The following is an 18,814-nucleotide window of genomic DNA, read 5'->3' on the forward strand; positions in this document are numbered from 1 at the left end:
AGTTAGATATCTCGAAACAAGGGCGATAAATTTGGTAACCTCCTATTGTTTCTACCAAGCTATCATTTTCTTTTCTATTTCTCACTCATCTAACGTTTTGTGCAATAAACGGTGGATTCCATTTTTCCTTTCCTTGTTGATCGCTATCATTGCTGGCCCTACCTTCATAAGCACCCTTATCAACTGGGCAGGAACTCAGTATCATTACGAGTCGAACTTAATAGAGTTGGAGATTTTACACTACCAGAGGGTCATAGTCAAAAATAACCACACGCAGAATAGAGATAGATATCAGCAGCAACAGCAACAACAACAGGATCTGAAACCAGATATGTTCAAAGTGTACCAGCGGTATGCTTATCTTTTTGCAATCTCATTTGCCTTGGTTGCCTTTACAGTTGTGATACTACATGCGAATTGGACTATCCCATGCATTCGTTGATGCCCCAAAACGCCAGGAAGTGGTTGAGCTTTTCCAGACAATCCTATAATACATATTATATATCTAGGTTTTATGAATTTGATCGTCTATTTTTCCAGTTCTAGTTTTGTAATAGTTTTTCTACCTCTCTCAGACAGTCAGGAGCCAGCGTTGGCAAGACTGATGCACGGGCACACACACACACACACACACGCACATATATATAAACGATATAATTGTACTTCACGTCTAGGTCTTGTGTATTTTACAGCTTTATATGAGTACTGGTTGTGCCGCCGCCGCCGCCGCCGCCGTAGTTAGAAGTCACGAGTATTTATAATGTATTTTGTTGGTTTGATATTGGTAGTTATGCAAATAATAAAATTTCTGTGGGCTTTTGTATATATTCTTTCAGTTAATTTCTCATTGCTTTGAGAATTACCATTTGTGGTTGAACTTCCTATAGGTACAAAAACTTAATCAAGGGTGGTCTGTTTGGTCGTATTTATTAAATAAGTTATTTTATCAATTATGGAATAAATTCAATATTTTAATGTTAAATAATCTAAAATTAATAAATTAATATTAGAAAGCTCTTCTACATTTTTTTAATCAAATAATTAACTAATTTTCCATAAAAGTTATATTTTATTAGTTTTTTTTTTTTTTTTTTTTTCTTCTATAAACTCTACTTTAATTCGCTCTTCCCTCAAATAAACTCTACTTTAATTAGCTCTTACTCTTATAAGAAGATGATTTACAATGACCGACTTTGGGATTTGTTTAATTGATGGTTTTTTTGGGTCTTTCGAATTTTTTGTTTTAGCATTTGTTATTGTTAATCTCACATAGCAAACTAGTCATTTTCACTTGTAATTAAACTCCACTCAAATACCTTAAATTTGGTCTCCTAATAAAAGATTTGTACAAGGAAAACGTCATCTACATACCAAACGTCATCTAAGTTTGTGTTAATTAATAAACTAAATTCAAAGTTTACAGCAAAATAAGGATTTGAAAAAAAAATACAAAATTTCAACAGAAGCAGAAAATTAATACATGATAGATATATCCAATCTAGCGGCCGATTGTATTGCAGCACAATTACAACAGAAACCTGCAAGATGAGCAAAAATGTATCTTAATATCCTATATGTTGGGTCATGCTTGTTGATAGAGATAGTTACTGATTCTAATTCCTCATATGCTAATCAAACACTCAACTCGATTGAGTCTAACTCTAATGGTATGATAAAATTTGAGGTGGGTTTAACTTCTCACTTAATAAGATATTTTTTAATGAGAGGATTACCCTCTCTTACAAACCAATAGGCTTGAGCGCACCTAGACGGTGTAAGATTCTAACAAAGTGTATATATGATGTAGGATAAGAAAAATAGGTGCAATTACAACGTAATAAAGAACAATATTTTTTATTAATCATGAGGTTTCTGTCAAAGAATATAACTACTAATACCTATATATATAATGAAAGGAAGATGTAATGTATACTTAGTTCGTGGTTTGGAATAGATTAATACAGGTTGTCTAATGGACTTATAATCCAATTGAATTTCATTTTTGAACAGCTAAATAAAACAAGAATTTACAGTACTTAAATTTCTCATACAGAATAGCACATATTCAGTATATACAAATACAGATTAATATATTTACACCACGTACAATAACCCTTATTCTGGCATGCCTGAATGTTTTATATATACAATACGTATATACATGTATCTTTGTTTCGTTCCAATAGGATATCAAGGTACCGATACAGGCTTCTTGCGTATTACCCTATATTTTTATATTTATATACAGTCCATATATACAGTACAAGTAAATGTTTTAGACAATATCTTCCCCTTGGCCGCCATGTTCATCATTTCCTATCAGAAAGCGCAAGCCACTGATCAAACTACCTACAAGCCTGACAAACATATGTAAAAAAAAAATTAATATCATCCAAGAAAAGATATTCATATTCTATATAGTTATGATCATCAGTGTATTCTGATATTGTCCTCAACTCAATTGGAAAGAAAAATTAATCAAAATACCTGGTTCTGCGAAACTGATCACTCCGTGTTGCTCTAACACCTCTAACAATCAATTTTTCGTCTTCAACTGCTCTAAACGATATTCGAAAATAATCAATAAAGTTTTGAGGAGTTAGAACCTTATCAAACAAATCAACACCATCAACAAATATTCTGATCACAGCCGGTCTTGCTGCTAGTTTGGTGCGTCGGTGAAACATAGTGGCACCGATCTTCTTTTTTTGAAAATTATCTAGGCGGATTGTATATGAATAAAGACCATGAGGGGCAGACCGGCGGCTCTCTTTGAGTTCTATCACGCGGTCGGTCTCGTTCTTTAGCAAGACAACTCTACCGAATAAATGCCCCATTTTACTCTGTTCACTGATAAAACAAGCTAAAAGTTGTGTGTATATATATATATTTTTGGCTGTTTCAACTTGCAGTTTAATTTCTTTAATTATTGAAAATTTTGAATTCTTCTTTTACGTAGAGACAAATAATACAAATTATACAAGCACAATTTTCTTTGGGAGGTTCCAGGTCAAATTTCGTTTTTAAGAATGATAACAAGTTGAAATCAAAGATTCCAGTGGCGTTGTGCTTGTGACAGTAATACCAATTTAAGATAAGACTGCACGTAGAGCATTATCAAACGCAAGTTAACTCGGCGCCAAAAATAAGTGGCTGTCGATTGGCAGTTGATCCAAATGGATGGGATAAACGTGGTGATGATTATTCTTTGATACGAAAGGGCATTAACGTTGTTCAACACAGGTGACTTGGATGATTCTTGATATGGAAGGTCGTTAATGTAGCTCACAATTGTTGATGCTGGATTTTGACCAACTATTCGCACATGGGAAATGCTCAGCGGACTCAGAAGTCACACGTGAGTATGGGAGTGTTTGATTGAATAAGGGGTGAAGAACAATGTTTAAAGTGGTTCGGATGCCCAAAAAACGAATCCTACGTTCACTGGTATTGTATTAATGTATGAAGTCAGGACGGGTTCAGCGAGCTGAATTATAGCTTGGAGAATACAAGAGAGAGAGAGAGAGAGAGAGAGAAAGAATATGTTATTTCAAAGTAAAATTAGACAATCCCACAAATGGAAGAGGAGCCCTCTACTTATAGTGGGATGAATTCAGGTAATGATTACTAAATCTATGAGTGGGGCAGATGCCGTGCAAATCCTTCTCTGCGTCCCATTGCTAACTTGCCCGAGTGATTTCCTCGACTTGTATAGGGATTGGACACGTGGACCTTTTCTAGCCTTTCGCCAACCTGGCGCGTACCCATTGCACTGGCAGGAGCATGCTGCTCGCGTCATCACACGACGTGGCTGTATCTGAGCGATTGCAGAACCTTCTCAAGTTGTGACCGCTCTTGCTGACAAGGCTCGGCGTCAACCCTACTTTCTCAAGCATAACAGAAGTCCCCTAGTTTTTAAGGTTTGAGGATCGACCTTGAAAACTACACAATCATGCCTTGATTTGATGTGTCGAGTGATCGCTGGTCGATTCGACCTGGTTGCAAGAAGGTCGCCAGACATTTCCATGGAGGCGATTTGAAATGATCTTTTTTTTCGTAAGGTCTGCGACCTGTACCAGACCTTATCCAGTTCCATAAGGACGAGTCCGACCTTGATCGAGGTTCACAACCTACTTACACTTAGCGTATTTTTAGTTGAAAGCGAAAGGTCACGTCGCTTCGCAACTGATACATGACAAAGAGTGTTTTATCGAACGACCTCTTCAGATATTATCTGTTGCGCTTTGGTAGCTGATACATTAATGAAACACATTTTGCTCTGATAGACATATCCTATGAGCAATAAGTGCCAATCATGTGCATTAAATGTGAGTCTTGCTGAAACGACACTCCCTATCAGAACATTAAATGCGGATGTGAGCGCATTTAATGTGGAGGAGGGAAGCGAGCCGTCGGTCGAGTATTTCAATGGAAAGAAACGACGATTTGATTTCTTGAAGCGTGACGGTTACTCTTTCCCATTGATTGACGACACATGGTTGCGATCAACAGTGAGAGACGATTTCCGTTCAAACGTCGTTTGACTTTGGGAAAACCAAGTGCCACTTCTTTCACTATAAAACCCCATGCTCACCTCAAGCAATGTCACAATACTCACTTCTTTAGAGAGAACAAGAAGCTTTCGTGAGCCTCGATTTTTTGTCTTTTAGACTGGTGCGCACTTGACATTCAGAGCAGGAGGATCAATCTTCATACTCAAGAGGTAAGAATGATTCTTTTATCAATTTCCTTTTTCTGTTTTTGACAGCAGCCATGTGGTAACGGTGAGCACTTGCTGGTTCTTGATTGGAGAGTACATTTTCTCCTAGGGTTTGAGTCTTTAGGGGTGGCCCCCAAGGATTCTTTAGGGTTTTTCTAGGGTTTGAAGAAGATAGTGTTTACTTTTTCCCCCACGTCATCGTATGAAACAGTGTGCAACGACTGAGTAATTCTTGCATGTCACTTTTTTTAGGCCGCAAGAGAAATAGACCCCTTAACGACCAGGACAGATGAGGGAACGGCTCGCCGGTGCAGGATGCCCAGCGGGTTCCTCTTAGGAGATTCTGTCAATAGCCACTGTAGAGGAGATTCAAAAAACGGTAGACCAATACGCACTTAGCGTAGAGGTCTACCAACATAGGATGTACATAGCTCGGAATCCGCCAGAAGGAATGGTTGCGATCTCCGAGAACATTTTTAAGTGTGGAGCGCTGATCCCCTTCCACCCTCTTATTAGGTCGGTTCTCCATCATTTTGGGGTCGCACCATTACAGCTTATGCCAAATGCGTATATGATAATCGTGGCTATGTATATCGTATGCGGCGAGAACGGTTTAGGCGAGCTAACCGCGCTAGAGCTCGATTGCTCGTATTATTTGAAGAAAAGCAAAGACAAAGACTATTTCTACCTCTCGAAGCAACCTACGATCGAGGGAGGAATACACAGTTACCCCAGCAACGTCGAGGCATATAAGACAATTTTTTTCTTTTTCCACTATGATGGCATTTGCCAATTAAGGGAGCTGAGTAGGTTTTTTCCTTTCTTTTTCTTGGCGAATTTTCTTTCCTTCTGTCTTTGCTGCAGGTTATTGGCACTCGCTAATTTCAACAGGATCACTGCTTTTGGTCTTTTTCCAGAACAAAGTCACGATGCGAGGCTGCTCGTGACAACCGCGAACCTGCCGAAATACAGTTTCTTCAATCCTGAAACGACTTTAGAAACTTTACCGAGTAAGTACCATAACCCTAGCCAGTTTTGTTATTTGCATGTAGTGAACTGTTTTGCTAACGATGTTCGGATGCAGTGGCCATGCCTCCTAAAATGCCAGGTCATTGCGACCAAGGGAGTTCCCCTTCCCCCAAGTTGGTGTCACCGAACGAGTCGGGCAGCCCCTAATGGTCCCCCCGTCGAAGGGACTCTGGTGGGTGCATCGGTTCAACCTGCAGGTGCTTCTCAACCTATGGCTATTCGCCTCAAGCAGAAGACAATGGCCCAAAAGTCCAAGAAGAGGAAGCAACTTTGGGTTGAGGAGTCAAAATCCGAGCCGGAGGGCTTGGGCATTCAACTTGAGAAGTCGCAGCCTTACAAGGCATTCCGCTCGGGAGGACTTCCAGAGGGCGTGACTGGTATTACCATCCCTCCGAAGGGTCCGCGAACAAGGTAAAGGGAGCCTGCGGATCCTGGGAGGAGACCGGGTAAGGAACCAACGAGCGAAATGCTACCTACTAAGGGCACGGGCTGGACTCTATGGAGCAACTTCCATATCATCTGTAGCCGGTGGTGTTTACCCTATTGGAATGCCAGCTCGCAGAAACGTTTGAGCAGTTCGTGGCCTCTAACCCCATGGATATGATGTCCACGTCCTTTCAGCACCTGAGCCAGGTAAAACGAACTGTCCTCGGCGAGGACTTTTTTACATTTCCTTGCTTTTTTCAATAGAAAGGAAATTAACTCTTTACTCTCTTCGTTACACAAGCCCTGCTCACCATGCACTTATCCCTACAGAAGGTTCAACTAGGGGCTGCTTAGGGGCTGGTCGAGCTGAGAGAAGAGAACATGAGGCTTAAACGAGACTTAAAAGTCGCACAAACAGAGAAGAACATATCCACCATTCAGATGAATCAATACCTGTCTGAGAGGAACGCTGCACTTCGCACGGTGGATTTCTAGAAGGCCGAGCTGGAGAAGCGGGAAGAGGAAGATAAAGAGCTCTAAAGGACAGTGGCCAGACTTACCAAAGAGGGTGGCGAGAAAGAGCTAAAGCTACGAACGAACTCCGAGCGGGCCTTGCGGGTAGAGTAGGAAAGGGCACAGCTATGGGAGACTATTGAGAAGCAAAGGTGGGCACTTGAGGCCGAACTCCAATTCGTCCAGGGTCGTGTCACTTCGCTGATCGAAGAGATGCAGCGACAAGAGTTGGAGATTGAGAATAGGGTTGCCGAGTGGACGATCCAGTCCATCTATGCCCTTCGGCCAAAAAATCCCACCATCGACCTGACCGACCTCCTGGAAGATTACCAGAGTATCCTCACCTCCATGGCGCAGGCCTAGGATGAGGAGGTAGCTTTGGTACCTGATCTGGAAGAGAAGCATCCAGAGGAGTATGTCCCAGAGGAGCCCGCGGCTGGCCAAGTGGTTAACGACCAGCCTTGGGATGCTGAGGTCGCACCTCTAGGACCTGGGGATGAAGGCTAGTGATTGCCTCTGCTTTTGTACTGCTTTTCCTATGCTCGCTAATATGTACCTTTTTATTTTTTAATAAATAAAGAGATCGTTTCCTTAATCATTTGTGAGTACTCATAATTTTTCGTACCCCACAAACATTACATATGCAGACACGAGGTCACTTTCTAACTGTTTACAATAGTACTTGTACGGTAATATCTATGCGAACAGAACTATATACACGCAGGAATAGATACTACAAAAGAACTTGTGTTATTTACAAGTCTTGAGAAATGTAAAGTCTTTACAAGAGAATTACAAAATGAGTTCGAAATTACTAATAATATGGGCGGAGATGTTCAGTATTCCAAGCTCACGGTACTTCGGAACCGTTTAGCCTTTTGAGGTGATAAATCCCCGATCTTATTATTTTGACGATGTGGTATAGGCCTTCCCAATTCGGCCCCAATACTCTTGTACTCAGTTCTCACGTACCGAGAAGGACTTCCTTCAAAACAAGGTCACCGACCTAGAAGTCTCTTCTTCTAACCTTAGAGTCGAAGAACCTTTTTGCGCGCTGTTAATAGGCTACTATTCTTAGCTAAGCCTTGCTGCGATGTTCTTCAACTAAATCCAAACTTGCGCGCATAAGCGCCTCATTGTCTGCTTCGTTGAATAGGTTTCTCCGAAATGAACCAGTTCCTACCTCCACATGGATCATCACCTCACAGCCATATGCTAGCGAGAAGGGTGTTTCTGAGGTAGAGGTTCTTGGAGTTGCCATGTATGCCCACAGGACTTTAGGGAGGTCGTCAACCTAATTACCCTTGGTAGCGCCAAGTTTGGCTTTCAAAGTGTGCTTGATGGTCTTGTTGATAGCTTCAACCTGACCATTTGCTTGCGGTCTTGTGACTGAGGTGAACTTTTTGTGGATTCCCAGCTAGTGGCAAAACTGCTTGAATTCCTCGTTATCGAACTGCTTCCCGTTATCAGAGATAAGGGTATGAGGAATTCCATAGCAGTAAACTATGTTTTTAAAGACAAAGTCCTTGAGCTTTTTGGTAGTGATTGTGATCAGAGGTTCAGCCTCGACCCACTTGGTGAAGTAATCCACTGCAACCACCGCATACTTGACTCCTCCTTTGCCAACTGGCATGGGTCTAATAAGATCGATTCCCTACATGGAGAATGGCCAGGGGCTGGTCATGGTTACCAGTTGGTGCGAAGGAGCTCGCAGTATGTTCGCGAACCGTTGGCACTTGTCACACTTTTTAACAAAGTTGTAGGTGTCTTCTTGGAGTAGAGGCCAGTAACTATTCGCCAACTATTGATGCTGGATTTTGACACCAACTATTCGCACATGGGAAATACTGAGCGAACTCAGAAGTTACACGTGAGTAATGAATAAGGGGTGAAGAACAATGTTTAAACTGGTTCGGATGCCCAAAAAGCAAATCCTACGTCCACTGGTATTGTATTAATGAATGAAGTCAGGTCGCATTCAACGAGCTGAATTATAGCTTGGAGAATACAAGAGGGGGAGAGAGAGAGAGAGAGAATATGCTATTTCAGAGTAAAATTAGCAAATCCCACAAATGGGAGAGGAGTCATCTATTTATAGTGTGATGAATTAAGGTAATGATTACTAAATATGTGAGTGGGGCAAATGTCATGCAAATCCTTCTCTACGTCCCATTGCTCACATGCCCGAGTGATTTCCTCGACTTGTGCAAGGATTGGACACTTGAACCTTTTCTAGCCTTTCGCCAACCTAGCGCATACCCACTGCACTGGCAAGAGCATGCTGCTCACGTCATCACATGATGTGGCTGCATCTGAGCGGTTGTAGAACCTTCTCAAGCTCTGACTACTCTTGCTGACAAGGCTCGGCGTCAGCCCTACTTTCTCAGGCATAACAACAATAGATACTGATATTACATCATATATATGATGATTAACATGGGCTGCGAGGTCCCACTCCTATTATTGGAACTTGATAAGTTTTTGGCTTTATTGCATCCCAGATTTGAGTGATTAGGGAGGTGGTGTTAGGTCTACAAAGATGGTTTTGTTTAGTTGGTGTCTTATATTGAGTTTGTGGGTTTGTGATTGGTAAATGACATTTAGCGAAAGCGTTAAAGCGAAGCTTTGGCCGATTAAAAAACAAAAAAAGAACTTGTTCGTTGAGAGATTTTTATCTTATCTTGTTAGTCGATTTGATTTTGAGAAACATTTTGTCACTACTAGAAAACAATTCTTTCAAGATGGTATTTTCAGACTAGATTACAACAGATTTCATTGTTATATTAGGGTTTGGCTCTTGATATCCCCTTTTTTTCTGATCCTAGGTTGATCCATCTCAAGGAATTCACAGTCATGAGGTCTTAGTGACAAATTGAAATCTGGTAGTTCTGGTGTTTGAAGAGCCCTGCATCATTGAAAATGAATAAATGTAACATAAATATCAAGTTTTCATATTTTCTAGAAATAATTTATCTGTGAGCCAGAGAGAGTACAATGAACTAAAATTAAATAGAAAAAACAGTAGTAGACACTTACATCTGAGACTTCCTTGATGCGACATCTGGTATTTTTTTATGCAAATGGTTTATAGCGCCCCAGAGTAGAGCTGGGCATTTGGGATCGGGCCCAAAAGCCCAGCATCAAAATCCGGTCCTTGAGAGGACCGGTCCTAGGAGGTCTGGTCCCGAAACGGGACCAGGCCTAAGGAGGAGGGCCTGGGCCCTCCTCCAAGGCCCGGGCCTGGGCCCGGTCCCAGGCCTAGGCCCAAATTTTTTTTGTATTTTATCCTTTTAGTCCCCTATAAAATTACATTAAACCCTTATTAATTTTAAATAAGTATAAATTATAAGGGTTCAAATAAAATTTTAAAAAATTTATTTAAAAAAAAAAATTATTTTAACTTTTTATAACCGTTGGCTGCCAACGGTCACAGCAGAGCAGCCAATGGTTATAACTAATAATAATTATAAGTTTTTTTTTTCATTCCCCCCCTCCCAACAACTACATTATAAATAACCCTAAAGTCTTTCATTTTTTTCACACTAATCAATCTCTCATTCTTTCATTCTCTCAATCTCTCTACTCCAAATCTCCAATCAATTTCTCATTCAATTTATATTTATAATTTATTCATATTATTTATTTATATTATTCAAATTTTTTTCTATTTTTCTATTTTTCAATATCATCATTCATCATAATTTCATATTATTATTTAATTTCTTTTCATTTTAATTATTTATTATTTTATCATAAATTTATAATGTCTTCCCCAAATGAGTTTTACGTTCCATCTACCGAAGAAATTGAAGGCTTCAATCCATTTTCACCATTTCCTCTAGAGGAAGCAGCTGCAATTCCACAACCACATTCGGTCGGGACGAGGTGTAGTCAAACACATATGAGATGCGAGTCAACGGGCACGGACATAGCCCAACCCCCCCGACCGTCAAAGAGGGTCGTGTCCGATGTCTGGCGATACTTCACCAAATCAAAACAGCCAAAGACAAATGGGGAGGGAGAAGAATCGTATGGGATATATAATTTATGTGAAACCATTATTGGTGTTGAGAAGCGGACTTCAACGATGCGACGACACGTAGAGAAGAAGCATCCCCAAATAAATGCATCTTCAAGCGGATTAGATAGACAAATTCAAACTCAACTTAATTTTAATCCACAATCCTCAACTCTCTCAACATGGCAATACAATACACATGTTGCACGAGAGGAAATAGCAAGATATATAGTTGCTACGGACTCTCCCATTTGTTTATTTGAAAATCATTTTTTTGTTAATACGGTTAAAATTGCATTTTGTCCAGCATATACCCCTGTTAGTAGAAGTACAAGTAGAAGAGATATACTAAAACTTTATAACAAAATAAATAATAAACTTAAAAACGAATTTCAAAATTTTAGGAATATATATATTGCACTTACATCAGACATATGGGCTTGTAGATCAAAAACCGATTTTTTAACTGTCACAGTATCATAAATTAGGGTTTACAACAAAAATTGATAGGTTTTAAACCATTATATGAAAAACATAGTGCTGAAACTATTTATTTTACAATTCTTGAAGTTTTGCAAGAATATTTATTAACTGATAGAGTTGTAGCGCTAACGCTTGATAATGCAGCTGCTAACACCGCGGCAATCTCTTTATTTGAAAAGAAATTGGATCCGTTTGGTGAAGGCAAATTTTATCACCAGAGATGTGCTTTTCACATCATCAATTTGATAGTTAAAGCATGTTTAGATGCTACACATTCAAAGATGGAGAGGGTGCGTAGAGCTATCGGATTTATCGTCGACGGTAGCAATAAAAGATGGCAAGAATACGTCAAATATTGTAAGCAAGAGGAGCCACCGGTTCGACCTTTGAAGTTATGTATAGACATGTCTATCCGTTGGAACTCTACCTACTTGATGTTGGAAAAAGCTTTGTCAACCGCAAAACAAATTACAGATTTCATCAACCAGAAGAACTATCCAGAGAAAGTTGTCAACTATGATGATTGGGCGATTTGTGAACTTTTTTATTCATTTCTTAAAATTTTTTATGATGCTACTAATATATTAAGTGGTATTTATTATCCAACTACTAATTTAGTGTTAGATATTTTAGTTCAAATTGCTAAAACTTTTACTCAATAGAGATATGATAACATTTTAAGTGAAATTGTTTTAAGTATGGAAGAAAAATATAAGAGATATTGGTTAGATATTCAATTCTTATATGGATTAGACTTTTTTCTAGATCCTAGGTTTAAATTATTCGTAGTTAACGGTGTAATTACTTAGTTAGGCCATCATTTAGGATATGATTATACGTCTTATTTGACTGACTTTAAACACAAATTGGATAGGCTTTTTTCTTTATATGAGAACAGGTACAATGGAAGTGGAAGTGGAAGTGGAAGTGGAACGTCTAGGAGAGGTGATCAGGACCTTGATGCAGCCCCCCCTCAAGGATCGAGCAAGTGGGCGTATGTGGAACGTGGCGGAAGCTCCAGCTCCAGTTCCAGCTCATACATACATAGACCAAATGAGATGACTCGCTACCTACAGGTGGACCTGACCTTTATGACGATGAAGGAGCAACTTGACATTGATATTCTTCAATGGTGGAACCAACATGAAAGTCGATTCCCCATTATATCCCAAATGGCACGTGACATTTTATCTGTGCTGGTTTCTACAATTGCATCCGAGTCAACATTTTCAACGAGTGGTCGGATTATTGAAGACAGAAGATGTTCTTTAACTGATGAGATGATTGAAGTGATAACGTGTTTACGGGATTGGACTCATGCAGAAAAAAGACTACAACAGCACCCTGAAGATCCCAAACTACTCGAACTCTTTAGAAATACAGATTTGAATAATGTAACTAGTGTTGACGATAAAATTGAAGATGAATAATTTAATAAAAAAAAATTATTTAATTGTTTATTTGTGAAGCGTGAATGTGTGAAATGTGAATATTACATTTATGTTAAAAATTAAAATTAATTATTAATTTATTATTTTTTAAAATTAATTATTATTTTATTATTTTTTAAAATTAATTAAATTTTTTGAAACTTACTAATCAACCCCTAAAAAATACTAAAAACCCCCTATAAAACTTCATTTCGCCTCTAAAATATAAAAAAATTATTCAAACCTATAGGACCAGTCCCGACCAGGCCTAGGGCCTGATTCGGATCTTGATTTTTCTCATGGGTCCCAAACCCATGAGTGACTGGTCCATTTGAGACCAGTCCCAAACGAGCCCAGGTCTGGGCTCGCAAGGGACCGATCCCTTCCCAGCTCTATGGCCCAGAGTGAAAGAGATGTTGACAAAACAAAAACATATTTTGACACTTTTTGTGATAGCATTGTTGATCTGACAGGTGATAAGAGATATTGAGTTAGTATTAAATTATCTTTAACTTTTACTATTACCGTTGGATTAACAACAATGAATTGTTCACAAGAAGGTTAAAAAGATTAAGTTATAAATTTAAGTCATAGTATTTTAACGTTACAATAATCAATATATCGCTTATTCAAGCTTCTTATAATTAATTACTTATAATTATTATAATTATTAATATAAATAATTAGTAAAACTAAGATGATGAAAATGGTATTCAATGTTTTATAATTTAAAAATAAATATTACTACTGGACTGTGATATCTTAACAAAAGCTTTAAATTAAATAAATTTTATATTTTTATTTATAATACTGGATTTGTTAAATAAAATATTGAATTACTAAAGGGGCCGAAAGAGTCAGAGCCGAAGAAGCTGATTGGGCCAGGCCACACATGGAAAGCAGGACAGTGTGTGTAGTCCATATGATTCACTAAAAACATCCAATTTGTACTACTTGTACTGAAACTCCAAACTCAAATAATACCAATCCAGTACTACCATTATTTTGCTTTCTTTCTCTTCCTTATTGTACTACATAATGTAAACCTATTTTCAGAATAATGAAAATAAATATTTCGTTATATTGATTTCATGATGTTTGCGATTGATTTATATATACATAGCAGTAATAGCCATGGGGTGAAAGAAAATAAAACGTTGAAATTACATGGAAAAGCATGAGTTGCTGCTACTTCTAACAGTAGTCACTTTAACTACGGGGGCATTTTTAGAGTAACGAACAGTTTCCCATCTTCTGCGAGCAGTTGGTCTTGGGAGATTCTCAGGCACAATAGTCTCTAGCGAATTGAGATGCCATGGCGGACACATTCTTTTATCACTCCATCTTGGAACCTTATTGTTTTGTTGTTCTGAATCTGCAACTTCTTCAATGATTAATGGTAACCTCATGTCTTGTTGGGCAAGAGCAATACTTGTGTCTTCTACACTTCCCATTTCTATTCCGATTATCATGCAGCACGCCATGCCCACCACGCACTCCTTTCTCCACTTCTCATTCTTCACGCCATGCCTGCACACATAAAATTAAAAATATTTTAACAAGTTGAAGAGGGAGATGGTGATGATGCTGATGAAGATTGTTAATGGTTGATTATATATTACCGTGGAATTTGAGTTGATTTTGAAGGGAGAGACGGGGGATTAGAGAGATTGAGGCAGCAACTAGTTGTTACAGTGGCCATGAAGATTCTGATATCTGACTCTATTAATATAAATTAACTTCCTATGCGTATATATATAATATAGAGAGCAGAGAGTGGTTGGTCAGATTACGGTAGTTGATGAAGAGGACCTGAACGGTGGCCGTTTGTGAGTTGAAACCTCCAATTACGGCACCTGTTTGCTATTGCTGGCCGTCTCTTGCCACATTTTTCTCTTTGGGGACGCGTGTTGGAAATGCCTTTCTGTTGAGTGTCGAATCGATCATATACACATGTCCATTATGTACTACTGTACTCCACCTGACAAACCAACGATATTTTTCTAATTATTTATCTACTATTATTCTATTTCTTTTTTTTTTTAAATCTAATTTATTAAGATAAATATTTAAAGTTTACTTAGATTTAAATTTAAGCACGTGCTGATGTGATCACATGCGAAAGATTCATACCAACCGTTAATCAAATTAATTAAATTATTTAAAGCTCTCAGCGGTCAACAATACCAGCCAGCAGGTGAACCATTAAAAAGGTTGCCATCATTACAATTTTCTAAAGTCTATGCACTTAAACAAATAATACACGAAAGTTTAAACGTCACCGTTTTACGAAGACCGACCAGTTAGATCTCTGCGTTCAGCAGAAACCAGCACCCTCGTGTCAATCGCCCGAAATCTCTTTCTGTCTCTCTGTAGATCACAGTGAGTTGCTACAGTTTGTTCTCTAAAACCCTAGTTTCTGTATCTCTGTAAACCCTAAAACTCAGATTCTTAAAACAAACATTGTCTGTTCTACCCAAAATTACCCTTGGAAGTGTATACTAGCAAAACCCTAGATAAAAGTTTTTATTTTTATTCTCCCGAAACTGTTTATGTAAATTTCCTTCGGTTACCGGCTGAGTAAACTCTTTGACTATTCGCCCCTCGAAATTTCAGCCCAGAAGAGATCTTTTAAAGCTTCTGTTTTTTTTTAGTGTGTTCCTTTCAATCCGTGTCCGAGTTAACTCGTTTATTGACTCAGTGAGTCATAATACCGAGTATTTTTGAGGTGGAGGATGTTGATGTTGATGTTGGAGCAATATGGAGGGAATTGAAGGGATTGGTAGTGGAGAGAATGGGAGCTCGAGCGAGGGTCGCCCACCAAACCCTCTTACGACGCCGTATCGCAAGTGCTTAAACAATGATCGAGTGGTGGTCCCCTGTAAGAAGTCCTTGGTTCGTCATGCGTCTCTTGTAAGTCTCTACATTTCCATTTAGATTTTTTTATTGCCTTTTTGGAACTGCTTACAGCTTTTGTTCAATTGGAGGATATGTTTGACTTGAGGTAACTGATGTGCTGTTGTTGATATGATATAGTACATATAGGGAAATTATAAAAATTTGTATGCAAAATTAGACAATTGAATTAAGTTTATTTAGATGGATGAATAGGATATTAGAAGAACAGAAGAATTACTTTTATTTTTTTATTTTTTATTTTTGTCTCTTTTGAGAAGAGGGGTGAACAGTTGTGTATAACAAAGAAATTAGCGAAACAATAATGACAAGGATTCCAAATATTACATGCATAAATAAAGGTCAGAATTCTTTGATGATATTTCTTTAAATGAAGATGTACTGATTACCTATGAATCTTATAAGATACAAGAATCATGGAATTATTTGGTTGAGAGAGCAAGAGAGCTGCAAGGAGAGAGTAAAGGAGCTTCGACTAAGCGAGGGAAAGGGTGAGAATGAGAGACAGAGAGAGAGAAAGGGAGAGATCTCCATATCGGTTTAAGCAGAAGATTATGATTTGCATTTATTGTGATTTGTTCTTTAGCTGAGTGGTGGATATTTGTTGTGCACATAAGGTTTGTTTGTTTTAAATTATTAATTTTTGTATATATGTTTATCAAGAATATTACTATGGTTTTAGCAGATGAAGACAAAGACAGTGGAAATTTCTGTTGAACCTGTAGTTGGTGAAGAAAATCATGAGACCGAGTTCATTCCAATTGTCCGCTCTGGAGCATGGGCTGATATTGGAATTCGCACAAGCATGGAAGATGTATTTTTGTGTGTTGACAATTTTATGTTTAATTATGGGCTGAAGAATTCTACAGATGGTCCCAGTGCCTTCTATGGGGTACGTCTCTTCTGTTATTCTTACTGATGATTATACATATTTCTAATATAAGCTGGACTTAAGCATGCTATGAATATTGTAGGAAATTGAATATGATATGGTTTCTGGTTTGGCTGATTCGTAATGGGAATTGAAGTATGATATGAATAGACATTTCTATGATTGCGTATTGTGCAATTTCAACATTATTATCTTGTTGGTTAACAGATGTTTGATGGACATGGTGGAAAGCATGCTGCTGACTTTGCCTGCAACAATTTGCCAAGGTTTATTGTTGAGGATGAAGCATTTCCAAAGGAAATTGAGAAGGTTGTTACATCAGCTTTTCTCCAAACTGACAATGCTTTTGCAGAAGCTTGCTCCTTTGATGCTGCCCTTGCTTCTGGCACCACTGCATTGGCAGCTCTTGTTGTTGGGAGGTTAGTGTTTGTCTACCAACCAAATAAGTGATACCCCGATATATTTTTTCAAATTGATGTTAATATTCTTTTGAATTGAACATCTTTTTTGGTATCATAGTCTGATTCTATGTTTGGGAATTTAAATGCAACTGGAGCATATTTCAGTTTCAGTCATATTCAAATTAGAATATGGTTATGTAACTCAAAGCTAGATTATGTATCAATATCTAATGATATAAATACAATTACTTTTTATTTAAATACATAATATGTTAAAAATTTCAATGATTAATTTGAACTATCAGTTAATTTGTCTTTAATTGGTTTGACAGTAGAATGTAAAGTCATTCATTATATACAATCTGATGTGTTTTGGTACTGCGCAGTTCTATATAAAAAAATTCTAGTTAGCTTAGCACCAAGTAATAGTCTAATTCTATCTGAGTACTAAACAAGGTCCTTTGATATAAACCAAATCCATTTCTAAATCACGTGTATGAGCCTGTAGTTGTGATATCGAGTCATCTAAAACTGTATTTTTTTAATGGAATGAGGTGGAGCATGATTTTGAATTTATGGTCAAAAGTTGCTCCACTCAGAGTGGATCTCTGAGAGAACATCTTCGGTCAATATAGACGCAAAAGAAGATTTTCAACGAAGTGAATTATGGGAATGCTGTGTTTTCATAATATTTTTTGTTGGTGATTGTTCTGATTTTTACCTTGCTTGATTATTGGGGGTTAATTTCTTTCATTTGTCAGTGAATACCAAATTGTATTGATAATACATTATACAGTATTGATTGTGTGGATATTACTGAACCTCAATCTCTTTATTCTTGTTAATTTTTGTGGTTGCAGGTCATTGTTGGTGGCAAATGCTGGAGATTGTCGAGCAGTATTATGTCGCCGCGGTAAGGCAATTGAAATGTCAAGGGATCACAAACCAATCTGCATTAGAGAGAAAATGCGAATTGAGGCATCCGGTGGGTATGTCTATGATGGCTATCTCAATGGGCAACTCAATGTGGCTCGTGCTTTAGGGGACTGGCACATGGAAGGAATGAAAGGTACAGATGGTGGGCCACTTAGTGCAGAGCCTGAGTGTATGACTACAAAACTGACGGAGGAGGACGAATTCCTCATCATAGCATGTGATGGGATATGGGATGTGTTTAGGAGCCAAAATGCTGTGGATTTTGCTCGGCGGAGGCTTCAGGAGCACAATGATCCAGTCATGTGTAGCAAGGATGTTGTTGATGAGGCTTTGAAGAGAAAGAGTGGAGATAATCTAGCTGTAGTTGTGGTATGCTTCCAATCCCAGCCTCCCCCAAACTTGGTTGCTCCACGCTCAAGAGTGCAAAGGAGCTTTTCTGCTGAGGGTTTGAGGGAGTTGCAAAGCTTCTTGGACAGCTTAGGAAATTGAGATGGTGACGAATACTTTTTGTCTTTTTCCCTTTTAATTTAATTGTAGTCTTAGTGAGAATTGAGTTTCAACTGTAACATATGCAGCGGCAAATTGGTATCATATTATGTTATTGTTCTTGTGGGAATTTGATTTATCTTGTTTACGGCCTTTCCGTAGGTACAATTATTTACTGTTGTGTGGGTCTGGTACTTTCAGTTTGAAACTTTTGCATCAAACTGCACAATAATTGGCGCTACAGCCTACATGTGAGTTCTGTTGCCAGGGCTGCAACTTAAATTGGGCCTTTGATTATTATGTTGTATCGTCGACCTGTTGAATTTATGCGATTATTGGTTTCCTGATGTTGAAGGGTTATGCTTATGCTTATGCATCAATAATTTTTAAATTTCTCTTTTCCTATTAATTTTTCTGTCATGAATGCTTCCTGCAGCCCAATTATTCATCATTTGCAGTACAGGGATTGCAATACATGACACCTCATGTATTGATTATTGATAAGAATTTCTGGTTGTCTTGTGAACATTTAACAAGAATAACCTGGAGAGGTTAGCTCGACGG

At 38.3% G+C, this 18,814-nt stretch overlaps 2 protein-coding genes across 4 annotated transcripts; one reads left to right on the plus strand and one right to left on the minus strand.

Annotated features, from left to right (window-relative positions):
• Positions 1-13,677: 13,677 nt before the first annotated feature.
• Positions 13,678-14,542, minus strand: LOC116115734. Its single transcript, XM_031401869.1, has 2 exons — positions 14,242-14,542; positions 13,678-14,149 (listed from the first exon to the last, which is right to left on the minus strand). Exons 1-2 carry the CDS (start codon positions 14,319-14,321, stop codon positions 13,783-13,785), a joined length of 447 nt encoding a protein of 148 aa, XP_031257729.1. The 5' UTR covers positions 14,322-14,542; the 3' UTR covers positions 13,678-13,782.
• Positions 14,543-14,849: 307 nt separating this feature from the next.
• LOC116115722 (probable protein phosphatase 2C 22) lies at positions 14,850-18,502 on the plus strand. 3 transcript variants are annotated; one of them, XM_031401848.1, is made up of 4 exons: positions 14,850-15,532; positions 16,218-16,427; positions 16,635-16,846; positions 17,689-18,502. In XM_031401848.1, exons 1-4 carry the CDS (start codon positions 15,380-15,382, stop codon positions 18,251-18,253), a joined length of 1,140 nt encoding a protein of 379 aa, XP_031257708.1. In that variant the 5' UTR covers positions 14,850-15,379; the 3' UTR covers positions 18,254-18,502. The 3 variants fall into 3 exon arrangements, with proteins under 3 accessions (XP_031257708.1, XP_031257709.1, XP_031257710.1); XM_031401849.1 differs by having other exon boundaries at positions 14,851-15,532; positions 16,221-16,427; XM_031401850.1 differs by lacking the exon at positions 14,850-15,532 and adding an exon at positions 15,941-16,026 and having other exon boundaries at positions 16,221-16,427.
• Positions 18,503-18,814: the final 312 nt, after the last annotated feature.

This window comes from Pistacia vera, unplaced genomic scaffold (assembly GCF_008641045.1).
Source record: "Pistacia vera cultivar Batoury unplaced genomic scaffold, PisVer_v2 Contig752, whole genome shotgun sequence".
Classification (NCBI taxonomy): Eukaryota; Viridiplantae; Streptophyta; class Magnoliopsida; order Sapindales; family Anacardiaceae; genus Pistacia; species Pistacia vera.